This window comes from Dipodomys merriami, unplaced genomic scaffold (assembly GCF_024711535.1).
Source record: "Dipodomys merriami isolate MVZ:Mamm:240054 unplaced genomic scaffold, mDipMer1.0.p SCAF_103, whole genome shotgun sequence".
In the NCBI taxonomy this organism is placed as follows: domain Eukaryota; kingdom Metazoa; phylum Chordata; class Mammalia; order Rodentia; family Heteromyidae; genus Dipodomys; species Dipodomys merriami.
Window position 1 is genome coordinate 4,649,869 of NW_027202305.1, and position 13,155 is coordinate 4,663,023.

The 13,155-nt window shown below is 52.1% G+C and overlaps 1 protein-coding gene across 1 annotated transcript in view; it reads right to left on the bottom strand.

The window, feature by feature from the left end:
- LOC138809576 (POU domain, class 2, transcription factor 3) overlaps window positions 1–13,155 on the bottom strand; it is a 58,640-nt gene that overhangs the window by 11,793 nt on the left and 33,692 nt on the right. Inside the window, exons 4-7 of the mRNA XM_069996251.1 lie at window positions 7,251–7,355; window positions 5,827–5,929; window positions 3,858–3,940; window positions 197–379 (exon numbers count right to left, since the gene is read on the bottom strand). Coding sequence (XP_069852352.1) covers window positions 197–379; window positions 3,858–3,940; window positions 5,827–5,929; window positions 7,251–7,355 — 474 coding nt within the window. The remainder of the gene's footprint in view (window positions 1–196; window positions 380–3,857; window positions 3,941–5,826; window positions 5,930–7,250; window positions 7,356–13,155) is intronic.

Below are 13,155 nucleotides of genomic sequence, written 5' to 3' on the forward strand. Positions count from 1 at the left end.
CGCAGCCCCCTCTGCTCCTTCCCAAGCCCTCTCCCCTCTACGGTGGAACACTGGCTTCTCCCCCAGCCCAGCCTTCCATCCTCGCCCCTCCACTGGCCCTGACCTCCTCCGTTTCCCTACCACTCACAGCTGCACGCAGGAGGCCCAGGACCACTCCCTGAACTCAGATTCCTCCGCCTCCTTCCCCCACGCCAACCTGTGTGAAACCCAGCTTGATGCGCCTCTGCTTGAAGGTCTTCGCGAACTTCTCCAGCTCCTCTAGGTCACTGGGCTCGTCGGTACCCCCGGGGCCTGGGGGATGCTTGGGCACCGGGAGGTGCGGTGCGGCTTCCAGATGGGAGTCTAGCGAGGATCCTGGCAGCCCGGGGCGGCCCACTGCCTGCGAGGGGGTGGGGGGACAGGATACAAGACACGCTGACCCACAGAGATTCAGCAGGCCAAGGCACGCCCTCCGGTGTCTGCCTCTTGCGAACTCAAGAGGGTGGCAGTTCCCAGGAGACACTGAATCTTATTTTTGCAAAGGGAATGGAACTGGAAATTGGAATTTCTAGGAAAGTGGAGTTACTGGAATACATGGGTAGAAAAAAAAGGGGGAGACTAGGTGCCCAGCCAGTGGCTCACACTTGTCATTCTAGCCACTCAGGAGGCTGAAATTTGAGGATCAGGGTTCAAAGCCAACCTGGGAATGAAAATCCGTGAGACTCTTATCTCCAGTTAACTACCCGCCCCCCAAAAAAGCTGGAAATGGAGTTGTGGCTCAAGTGGTGGAACACTAGCCTTGAGCAAAGCTTGAGTTCAAGCCCCAGGACCTGAACCAAATAGAAGAAAGAGAAAGAGAAAGAGAGAGGGGGGGGGGAAGGGAGGGAAGGAGGGAGGGAGGGAGGGAGGGAGGGAGAGAGAAAGATAGGAAGGAAGGAAGGAAGGAAGGAAGGAAGGAAGGAAGGAAAGAAGGAAGGGAAGGGAAGGGAAGGAAGGAAGGAAGGAAGGAAGGAAGGAAGGAAGGAAGGAAGGAAGGAAGGAAGGAAGGAAGGAAGGAAGGAAGGAAAGAAAGAAAGAAAGAAAGAAAGAAGGAAGGAAAGGGAAGGGAAGGGAAGGAAGGAAGGAAGGAAGGAAGGGAAAGAAGGAAAGAAAGAAGGAAGGAAAGAGAGAGAAAGGAAGGAAGGAAGGGAAGGAAAGAAGGAAAGAAAGAAGAAAGCAAGCGAGCAGATGATCAGGGCAGGGAGGTGGCTTCTCTGGGTTTGAGTCTGTGACTCACTGTTTGTTACACAGATTATTTCCTCCTTTCATTTTTCCACCATAAAAGGAGCTTGCTGGGTTATTCATGAAGACCCCCAACACAAAGCTCAGAAGGGGACAAGAAAATGGTTGTTTGCCAAGCTTGGTTTCTTTGTCCCACAGAGCCAGGTGACAGAGGTGTCCATCTGGTACCAACTAAAGATAAGATGCCATCCAGCCTGGTGACAGGAAGAGCTTCCATACAGCTACAAACTCTTTACCCCACACCACTGTTTTCTTCTGCGAGAGTATCGTGGTTTAATTTTAGTTTGTGAAACTGGGTTTGAAGATGTAGCCCCAGGTGAGCCTTGAACTCAATATCTCAGTTTCTAGAGTACTGGGATAACAGGCAGGGATGGCCAGGCCCAGTGAGTGCATTGGTTCTAATCAAAGGTATTTAAATCAACACGATGTAGATTCACATTCATCCTATTTATTTCTTTTTTTTTTTTTTTGTCGGTCGTGGGGCTTGAATTCTGGGCCTGGGCGCTGTCCCTCAGCTCTTCAGCTCAAGGCGAGCGCTCTACCACTTGAGCTACAGTGCCACTTTCGGTTTTCTGGTGGTTATTGGAGATAGGAGTCTCACAGTCTTTCCTGCCCGGGCTGGCTTTGAACTGTGATCCTCAGATCTCAGCCTCCTGAGTAGCTAGGATTACAGGCGTGAGCCACCAGCGCCCGGCTCATCCTATTTATTTCTTTATCTACCCATCTATGTGTTTATTTATTTATTTGTGGTTCAGGAACTTGAATTCAAGGTGCCAGTGCTGTCCCTTAGCTTTTCCATTTAAAGCTATTGCTCTGCCACTTGAGACACAGCTCCACTTCTGGCTTTTGGCTGGCTAACTAGAAGTAAGAATCTCACAGACTTCCCTGCCCAGGTTATCTTTGATCTGTGATCCTCAGAGCTCAGCCTCCTGAGTAGCTAGGATTACAGGCATGGGCCACAGATGCCTGGCTTCCTTCCTTTTATTCATGCTGGTCAGGAGATATTCTCCTTGGTCTTTTTTTGTCATAGGAAAAGTGCTCTTTGACCTAGATCTATCTTTTGCAAGGATGAAATACAATCTAGATTTAGGGGTCTGGGTAGTGCCCAGTTTAGAGCCCCCTGCCTACACAGATAAAGGGCTTAGTCTCCCTTCCTCCTCTCCTTGCCTCTGCCCCTCTTTCCCCTTCTCTCTCTCAAGATATTCAGAATCATCTGATGGACATCTTTATGACGAGGAATACGAAAGGACCAGAGACAAATTAAGGAAGGGCTCTGTTCCCCGGGAGACGTGTGTTACAACAGAATGGCAGGAAGCCTTCACAGAGAGGGTCTGTTCTGCCAGACAGGGTTGTGTTGGGGAGAAGCTGGCCCAGAGCAGACCTTCAGGGTCAAGGCTCCGTCTTCCTATAAACTTCCTTCTCATTAATTAATTTGTTCTTTGACTGGTTCTTTGCCAGACCTCCTTCCTCCCCCTTCACAACCAGTCAATTACCCAATTGGATTGATTTTGTTTTCCAGCATAGTTCATTCATTTTTCTCCTCCAGTCCTTATCAGGACTCTAAACCAGTCCTTTATTCTCCCTCCCTAGGAAGATTTTTTTTCCTTTGATGGGGTCTTTTATGCTGTCTCGCCTGGGCTTGAATACCTGCACCCAGTGCTTCTGCCTCAACGTCCCAGGGGGCTGGGACTAGAGGCGCTCATCACCATACCCAACTAGAATGATCTTAGTCCAATGGTCTCTCTGATCAAATATTAGAAGATGTGAGCATTGGTCCCTCTCCCAGATCTGGGTCCAGAACTACAAAGTTCTGGGAGGACGGAGATCGAGTCCAGATCCTAACTTTGGGGTAGGGTTGGAGGGTGGGCGCGGGGGTGGGGAGGCCCCTATTTATTTGAACTACTAGGTGACACCTCTCCTTCCTCCCTAGAGCTCTAATCCTTGGGTGGGAGGGGGCAGCTTGGGTTAGTGAGGATCTTCACACCAAGATCACGGCAGCCATTTGCGCCAAGTCCTATGGTTATTGTTTTTTTCCTAGGAGTCTGTGTTGAGGGAAGAAATGGCAGCTTCAGCACACAACCTGGCACAAGGCTGCCGCTGGCTCCCGGAATAGGTATCTTTTTTTCTAATTGGTGAATAGGCGTTGCATGTGTCCATGACCCCTCTGCCCTCCCTCCCCAGGCGCCCACTTGCAGGATGCAGCCTGCCTCATGGGCCTGAGGTAGGAGGCTCTGTTGTCTGGGACACTGAGCCTGTGGCATTCCCCCTCTCTTCGGTGGTGTGAGAGCAACTAGGAGGAGCTTGGGTGTGTGGGGGGGGTGTCATTTGGTATTCCCCGGATGTTGTCTGGACCCTGGTTCCCAGAGGAGTGATGCCAGGACCTGACGGCCGGGTCCAGTGCCCACCACAGCCTGGGCATTGGATTCTCATTTCCTGGCCTCGTCAGTGACTTTGGGACAAACCTCTGGCTGTAACTGGGCTTCCTTCCCCCGTGTGCTTGCTGGACAGTCTCCAGTCGTTCGGGTCCTAGAGGAGCTAAAGAGGCCAGGGAAACCCCCACGGGCTGCCGACACCCAGGGGAGGTGGGCACTTCTTACCTGGGAGGCCAGGCCAGGCCCCGACTGTGGGAGGAGGAGGTTGCTTTGTTGCTGTGGAAAGGAGAGAAGATTCGGCTGCAGACCTAGTTGAGAAGGGAGGGGCAGAAGATCAAATCTAGGGCACCTGAAAGACAGGCTGGACACAGGGGGGCCCCTCCCCGCACATCCCAATCAGGTCCCACAACCCACCCGGAGCCCTGTGGAGGCTCCCCGCCCCCCCCAGGCACCGCCAGGCATTGCCACATACAGGAGGAGGCCAGCCAGACACAGGGATAAACAGAGACGTAAACAGGAGTCCCAAACCAGTCCTTCCACTTGCCCCTCCTGCTGCCCTGCTCGCAGAGGCTCAAAGGCCCAGAAGGGTCAGGGCAAACCCATGGGGGGAGGCGGGGGGGGGGGGGGGGGAGCTGGTTAGCAGGGCTGAGGAGGCAGGAGGGGAGGGGAGGGACCGAGTCCTCCCTGGAGGAAGTGGCTGGGATGCTACAGGATCCCAGCTGAACCTGCAAGAATGCCAGGGGGAGCCACGGGGCCATGCAGCTCCGGGGACAGCTGGTCATTGGTCCGAAGCTCCCATACACGGGAGAAAAGCAGAGAGAGGAGGCAAGGCCTGCAGCCAGGATGCCTCTGCTCCACGTAGACATCCTCCTCCCTCCCGCTGGAGGAAAGCTGTCTCCCAAGGGAATCTGCCAGACTGATGACTGGGACAGCGAGCCTCCTTCTTGGAAGGACCCCGGCCAGCACCTCTCTCTCACTGCCATCAGTCATCAACACAGACAATTGGGGGGGGCAGGTCGCCCAGCAGGAAGGGGGAGCACGGGAGGGGCATGTGCTGTCCCTCTGCTGTTCTGCTATTGGCCTTTACGTTCTTCGATCTCCTAATTGTTCCTAATTAAAATGCGCAGGCATGCGAGCTCTTAAAAGGAATTATTCGCTCGTTTTTTATAGAGGAGGAAATGGAAGCTCAGACAGGTTAGGTGAGTTTTCTAGGAAAACACACAGCTAATTAGTGATTTTTAATCAAGGGGTGTTCAAACAGTTCAAACTGACTTCAACGCTTCATCCTGCATTGTACTCTGAACTCCTGGGTCATCTGCCCGGGCTCTGTCACCTCATTCTTCCGTCTTCTGATAACTGAATTAACTGTTAGTCCTCTTCCCCTTCCAAGAGGGTGACGTGTGTTGCTCAACCGAAACACGTAAAGATTGGTCATATTCTTGCGTCTCCTGACACTGGTCTCAGATGCCTTGGATGTGAAGGAGAGCAAGTGTAACTTGGGCAGGAAGGTAGAGTGGCATTTTGTTTACATTCTGGCTTTCCAAACTCTCTGCTTGTCAGCTATACAGCAGGTGAGAGTTCGGCTTCCTTCATCGTTTCCAGCCCCACTTGGTAGAGATGGGAATGGAAGGGGCAGAAGAGAACATGGGTGTCAGTTGGACTGTTCTAGTACTTTCTGGAAGGTCCCCAGAGGCATAGTTTGATTCTCTACCGCACAGGTTAGGTTGAGGAATCAGTCAGGATGAACACTCGGCAGAGCCTTGGTGCGTGACGCTCAGGAATGTCAGCAGGAGTTGAACATGTTTGCCCTGGGTCAGGAAGTTCTGAGACAATCTGAGAGTGCTCGTCACGGCCTGTAGGGGGTGCTGCTGCTCCGTGCAGACAGAACCGCGCCAGACTTTGAGGAGTGACTGCATCCATCCATCCAGAAAAGATTCTGGAGGAAGTAGGGCTTCTCCCCCTGTGCCACCCCATCCCTGCCCCCACCCCAAATCAGGCTCAACTCCCCTGAGGCCGAGGTGGTGGCCAGCCCCAGCAGGAGGCTAAGAAAGCAAGGGGGCAGCAAGGAAAGGGACCTCGGCCTAGAACACGGCAGGGGCTGGTTTTAATGCCAGCGGGGTGATCCCCTTTCTCGGGAAGTGCCAGTAACGGCATGTGGCTGGTCCTGGGCTTGTGCCTGCTCCCGGGTTCTTACCTTGCTGCCCAGATGGGGTCTGGGAAAGCAGGAACTGAGACACAGACTGTAGATGGCCAGGAACAAGCACCAGCTGCTGGAGTGGATGGAGCGAGGCCATGTCCTGCGTGTGGAAAGACACCTGTGTCACGTCCCTCAAAGCTGAGGGACCCCATCTCCCCGGGCCTGAGGCCTGTGCGGGCCTCCAGACTTTGCAGGCAGCAAGCTTGCTTCCTGCTGCGGGGCGTCGCTGGCACGTGGCACACAGCAGCTATCCCGTGAACGCTGGGGTTGCTGCACCTCTGAACCCTGCCACGCACCGCCACCTCACTCCGCTCGCGCCCTGTGGATTCATACTCCTGTCAGTCCCGACTCGCAATGCCGAGGCCCCCAGGACTGACAGCAGGCATTACCCACGTCTCAAAGGTTTACCCCAAAGATGGTATGAATCCCGGCTGTGAGTTTGGTGTGTAATCTCATGTCCATTGACTGAGCTGAAAGCCAGGCTCTGAGGGTGTTTGTGGGGAGTTCTGAGTGGGGAGCTGTGGAGAAGCTGATTCTTCTTAATAAAACCAACTGACTTCAACACAAGTTGTTTCCTCTGGGCTTTTTTCACCAGCTCTGAACTCAGAAATAGTGAGGTCAGCATTTGGGGGTGCTGGGGGCTGCTCTGGGGGTCTGACTGTGGGCTGAATGGAGGCCTGTGCCCTCAGTGCAGCTTGGTGGGCTGATGGGTTGAACAGACAAAGGGAGAGCTGGGGATGGCTGCAGGACTGGCCACGGGTGCTGCCTGGGGGCCCGTCCGTCACTCCCTGCCCACGCCAGCAACCAGGCCAGCCTGGTGTGTGTTCACAGAGGACCTTGGAGGAGCAGAGTAGCCCTTAGGGGCCGGAGGCTCCTGGGACTCAGTGGTCACTGTCAGGCAAGTATCAGCTGCATTTTGGCAAGACCAGCCCTTTTGGTGTCACTGCAGGAGAAACCCTCTGTTCACATCACCAGCCTGTCTTCACCATGCAAGAACTCTTTTAGAATCCCACCCCTTCCCTGATCTCCTTTAAAAAAAAAAAGCCAGTACTGGGCCTTGAACTCAGGATGTAGGTGCTGTTGCTTTGATTTCTCACTGGAGACTGGCACTCTACCAGTTGAGCTACAGCTCTACTTCCAGCTTTTTGGTGGTTAATTGGAGAGAAGAGTCTCACAGACTTTCCTACCTGGGCTGGCTTTGAACTGTGATCCTCAGGTCTCAGCCTGAGATTATAGGTATGTACCACTGGTCCCCCTTGACCCCATATTTTACCTTTGCTCTTAGACCAGTAGAGAGCTCTTTAGACTATTACCAAATCACAGGCCACCAAGCGTGGCGGGCTAGCGTTTTTCAGAAGGACGGGACTGAACTCACCAGCTAGCCAAGGAGATGGGAGGTCCTGGCACAGGTTGGCACCTACCCCAGATATTTGGTTCCCTGACATCATGGCGGGTCCTTGGCTCAGGTGACATGGCCGATGTGGGAGGGGCTGATGTAGGGAGTCACCGAGGTCCTCTGTTTTAATCTGCAAGGGAAGGGAGGGGGTGGCGGTCAGTCCCAGGCCTCTCCCGGCAGAGGCCAGAGCCCAGTGGGTCACCTATCCTGACCATATCCCCACACCATGTGGCATGGGGGGGGCAAGAGGGGCTGGGCCAGTGGCTCTACTGTGGTCCATATTCCTACTCATTGACTCACTGAAATGAGAAGTTAGGATATTATGATGACTCTAAAAGTAAAGTTATTAGTGGATTAATTTTCCCTCTTTCTTTTTGACACATGTTCTCATGATGTAGTCCAGGCTAGCCTCAAACTCACACCTCAGCATCCCGAGCGCTGGGGTTATAGATGTACGCCACCATGTTTGGCAGGACTAGACTCTTGTCAGTTCTGAGATGATGCTCTCTCGTTCTCAAATGGAAGTGTTGGAGTTGAACAGAGTTCCTTCACAGACATTCTCACATGTGACTAGGATGGGTTTTCTCCCCAGCCCTGTGCATGGGAACTCCTGATTGTAGAGATTGTGGAGGCTTCAAATCCAGTTATGACCGACACTGAGGATCTCACTGATAGCTTGGAATCTCTCCTGTGGGGGACTAGTCTAACCCAAATGAGAATGCTGAAACTAAGAGCCAGGTGTGGTAGTGCACACCTTTAATCTCAGCACTTGAGAGGTGGAGGCAGGAGGATTGTGACATATAGCAAGACCATGTCACCCTCAAAAAAGAAAGAAAGAAAGAAAGAAAGAAAGAAAGAAAGAAAGAAAGAAAGAAAGAAAGAAAGAAAGAAAGAAAGAAAGAAAGAAAGAAAGAGAAAGAAAGGAAGGAAGAAAGAAAGAAAGAAAGAAAGAAAGGAAAGAAGGAAAGAAAGAAAGAAAGAAAGAGAAAGAAAGGAAGAAAGAAAGAAAGGAAAGAAGGAAAGAAAGAAAGAAAGAAAGAAAGAAAGAAAGAAAGAAAGAAAGAAAGAAAGAAAGACAGAAAGAAAGAAAGAAAGAAAGAAAGAAAGAAAGAAAGAAAGAGAAAGAAAGGAAGGAAGAAAGAAAGAAAGAAAGAAAGAAAGGAAAGAAGGAAAGAAAGAAAGAAAGAAAGAAAGAAAGGAAGAAAGAAAGAAAGAAAGGAAAGAAGGAAAGAAAGAAAGAAAGAAAGAAAGAAAGAAAGAAAGAAAGAAAGAAAGAAAGAAAGAAAGAAAGAAAGAAGATGGCCCTTGGGATTAACACCTGTACTTGAACCAGAAGGTGGATGTGGGTGAAAACCCGCACAGGGCCGCTGGTATATACATACAATAAGCATAGGAACGTCATCTGAAGAGTCACAAACAAGCCCCGCCTCCATGTGCTCGCAGTAAGGCACTGAGCCCATCCTCCCCCTAGCTTCCCAGGTAATCTGGAACACGCACTCCGCCTCTCAGGGGACTCAGTTTCCCCTTCCTGCAGATGGATGATCCTGCCCAGTTTTGCCTCCTTTTCAATCCTAAACTGCAGTGACTAATTCCAGTCCCCCCTCCCCGCGCTCCGCAGGCTCAGGCGCCCAGGGTGGGTGTGGAACTCGGACACAGCAGGTCGAGCAGGGCACAGACGAGCCCCGGCCGGCCGGCAGCACTTCATGAGGGAGGGCTCTCTTGGCAGTCTTCACAAACTGCTCTGCTCATGGAAGGAGACCACTTTGGAGCCTTGGTGGCAAAGAGGAAGGAGGGATTGGAAAGCTGCCCTATGGCGCAGAGAAGGACCGAGGACTCAAAAGCGTGGCTCCTGGTGCTGGTCTGGCCCTCCAGCTCCTCTGTCTAAGAAGAGCTGCAGTTCTAGCTCTGCCCTCACAAACGAGTTTCTGATATTCTAGGTTCCATTTCATAGGAAGGCTCTTGTTATTTTCTTCTTGACAAGATGTCTTACTATATAACCCAGGCTGGCCTTGAACTTCCGGTCTCAGCCTCCTGAGAAAAGGTAGGATGATGAGCCCGCGTCCCCATCCCCAACTGTTTGCAGATGTTCCGAAACAACCATCACCAAGCCAGGGGCTGGTGGCTGGCATCTGTCATCCTAGCTACTTGGGAGGCTGAGATCTAAGGGTTGAGGCTCAAACCCAGGCCAGGCAGGGAAGTCCACCAGACTCATCTCCAGTGAACGAGCAAAAAGCCAGAAGTGGACCAATGGCTTAAGTAGTAGAACAACGGCCTTGTGTGAACTAAGGGACAGCATGCAGGTGCTGCATTCCTACACATGCATATGCACACCACCACCAGTAAAACACACACACACACACACACACACACACACACACACACACACACACACACACACACACACACACACACACACACACACACACACACACACACACACACACACACACACACACACACACACACACACACACACACACACACACACACACACACTTATGAAAACAACCCTAAGGTTTGCCCTAAGACTATTGAGGCAAAGCCCTTTGGCCAGGGTTCCACCGTACCACTCTTCCCTTCTCGGTCCCTGTCCCAGTTGCGGGGCAGGGGGGAAGGAAGGAGGCAGGGGGCAGAGGGAACGGGTGGGCCAGCCAGAGCTGAGATCACACTGGTGGAACCGCCCGGGGGAGCTGGGGAGGTGGTGTGGAGGCAAGTGGCAGGTTCTTTTCCAGACTCATTATGCGCACGCAGAGATAAGAAGGTGCAGCTGTGACAGAGCTAGAAAACATGCGCTTTGCTTCCAGCCCAGCTATCTGTTGGGCACTGTGCCAAGTCTTCCTGAAACAAACCAAGTCTTCCTGCACAAACCAGGGCCATCATGAAAGAAAGCACAGCCTTTCATCTGCTTCCTAGATCAGTGGTCCCCACATTCTCTGGGGGGGGGGAGGGAGAAGACACCCACCCCCACCTCCCAGTTCCTGCTAGTGGAAAGGTCCTTAGGCTGCAATCTGAGACTTTCTGGAAATTTCCTGCGTGACTGTCTAAAGTGTTGTGTTTGTTGTCATTTAGTTTAGGATTTTTTTTCCCAGTCCACTGATCTTTTATTCTACTTTTCATAATTACTGATGTGCTAATGATAATCCCTTCCCCTCCCCCCCCCCCCAAAAAATGAAACCACTTGGAAGACAGAAAGGACTCTTCTTGATGAAGGTGCGGGTTCTGGGCTTCGCTGGGCTGCAGGTGCCGCTCGCTGGAATGGCATTTTGTGGTATTTGCTTAATGAGCACCAGACACCGGGTTCCAGAATCTTGATTTTTGGACAGGGTGCTGGGGGCTCACATCTGTCACCCTAGCTACTCAGAGGAGGCTGAAATCTGAGGACCAAAGTTTGAAGCCACTCTGTGACACTCTTATCTCCAATTAGCAAGCAAAACAAACAAATAAAAAATAAAACCTGGAAGTAGAGCTATGGCAGAAGCAGTAGAGCACTAGCACCAGGCCCTGAATTTAAGCCCCAGTGCCAGCACGCGCTTGTGCGCACGCACACACACACACACACACACACACACATCTTGATTTCTGGTCAGTGGTGCTCAGAAAATCCAGAGCTAGGCTAGGAAGAGAAGGTTCACTGACAAATATTGCCTGCAGAAATACTTTTTGGGCACCCTTGGGACTAAGACACTAGGAAATTACAAATAAAGTCAGTCTTAATCCAAAAATTAAAAAGATCCCTTCTCACAGCTGTTGAGTGGCAAAGCTGGGAGCTTGCCAGGCTCGGGCGTTGGCTGTGGAGCCCTCCGTCAGGGCCTGACAACTTCTGAGGTGAAGCCCGCAGGCGAATTGGATGGAGCCCTGATTTTCCCGCGTACTTGTGAAAACCCAACCAAAGCCGCAGCCTGCCTGGGATGGGGAAGGTCCTCTCCCGGGGGCTCCAGGAGTTGTCACGCAAGAACTGCTTGGGTCGGCCAGACCCCTGGCACGAGAACCACCACAGAGGGCCTGCCCCGGCCTCCTGACCGAACACGGTTTGTGGGTTGGGGTTTGTGGGTGTAGCATCTTCTCTGCCCACGGGGAGGCTTGGGCAGTGACCAGGGAGGTGAGAAGCTAATCGCGGGTGATCATCTTTGCTAATCCCAGTGAACTCTGTGACTTCTTCCCCTGCCTTAAAAAGTAGTCTTTTTGGGGCTGGGAAGGTGGCTCAGTGGTTAGAGCGCTTGTCTTGCATGCCTGAGGCCCTGGGTTCGATTCCTCAGCACCACATAAGCAAAAAGAAAAAAAAAAGCCGGAAAGTGGCGCTGTGGCTCAAGTGGTAGAGCGCTCGCCTTGGGCTGAAGAGCTGAGGGACAGCGCCCAGGCCCAGAGTTCAGGCCCCATGACCGGAACCAAAAAAAAAAAAAAAGTAGTCTTTTCCTTCTGGAAGGAAGGGGTCTCCAGGAGGAGGTGGCGTGTCCTGGAGTGTGGAGCCCACTGGCCTCTTCCCCTGAGCATGGGGCTTGCCTCCCCACCTCCCAGAACCCCGCAGAGATGCAAGTTATATAGCAAGAGGCAGATATAACCCCCAAACCATGATCTCCCAATGCTCGCCCCCCCCAACACACACCATGTTCTTTCCACCAGACAATAATACTACAACTGTCCCACAGATAGAGGAGACTGGACCGCATGCAATGGCTTGTGCCTCCTTCTTAAGGGTCCATTGGCCAATGGGGGTCATAGACAAGAGGACTTTTCTTTAGTTCCTGCCCCAGGGCATTTTCACATGACCCTCTCTCAGGGGGGAGGAAAACAATCCAACACTAATGAATATATCACTGGTGATGAAAATGATCAAAGCTGTTGTCCTAGTTGCATAACTCGTTTGTGGAAAGTGTTTCATAAACATTTCACAAGAAGGAGCATTTCAAAGTATGAACAGCTCCCAACCTGCCTTCAATTACAGGCAAGGTGTTTTTTTTTTTTTTCTCTCTCTCTCTCTCCCCCCAACCCCCACTGCTACATTTTTCCCTGGCAGTGAGGAAGAGTGTGTCTTGTAACTGATCTGGAAAGAGCTGGAATGTCCCTCGTGCAAACATTCTAAAAATATATTACAGGAGCTGGGATGGGGCAGTAGGCAACCTGGGTGCGGGGAACTGGGTTGCGAGCACCCCATTCCAATGAAGGCTGACTGTGCTGTTTTTCAGTGGTAGGGATGGAGATCAGGGCCTCTCACACCATAGGGCTCTACCACTAAGCTACATCCCCAGCCCTGCTGTGAGTTTTTGGTTTTGTTTAGTGTCAGTACTGGGACTGGAGCTCAGGGCCTGAGTGCTGTCTCTTTTTCATTCGAAATTAGCCCTCTACCAATTGAGCCACAGCTCCACTTCTGACTCTTTTTTTAGTGGTTCATTGGAGATAACATTCTCATGAACTTTCCTGCCCAGGTTGGCTTTGAACCATGATCCTCAACCTCTGAGTAGCTAGGATTACCGGCGTGAGCCACTAGTGCCCATCCCTGCTGTGCATTTGGAGACCTTCCTCTCTCGGGGGCTCTTGGCTTCTTTCTGTGCCCCTCAGATGCAGCCTGCCCACGCCTTCCCCCATGCTAACGGGGGGCCTGAGAGGAGAGAGCTGTGGGGGGAGAGAGGGGATGATGGGGGGGGAGAGAGAGGGGATAATGGGAAGAGAGAAGAAATGATGGAGGAGAGAGTGTATGATGGGAAGAGAGAGGGGATGATAGAGGGGAGAGGGGATGATGGAGGGGAGAGGGGATGATGGAGGGGAGAGTGGATGATGGAGAGGAGAGAGGGGATGATGGAGAGGAGAGAGGGGATGATGGAGAGGAGAGAGAGGATGATGGAGAGGAGAGAAGGGATGATGGAGGGGAGAAAAGGGATGATGGAAGGGAGAGAGGGGATGATGGAGGGGAGAGGGGATGATGGAGAGGAGAG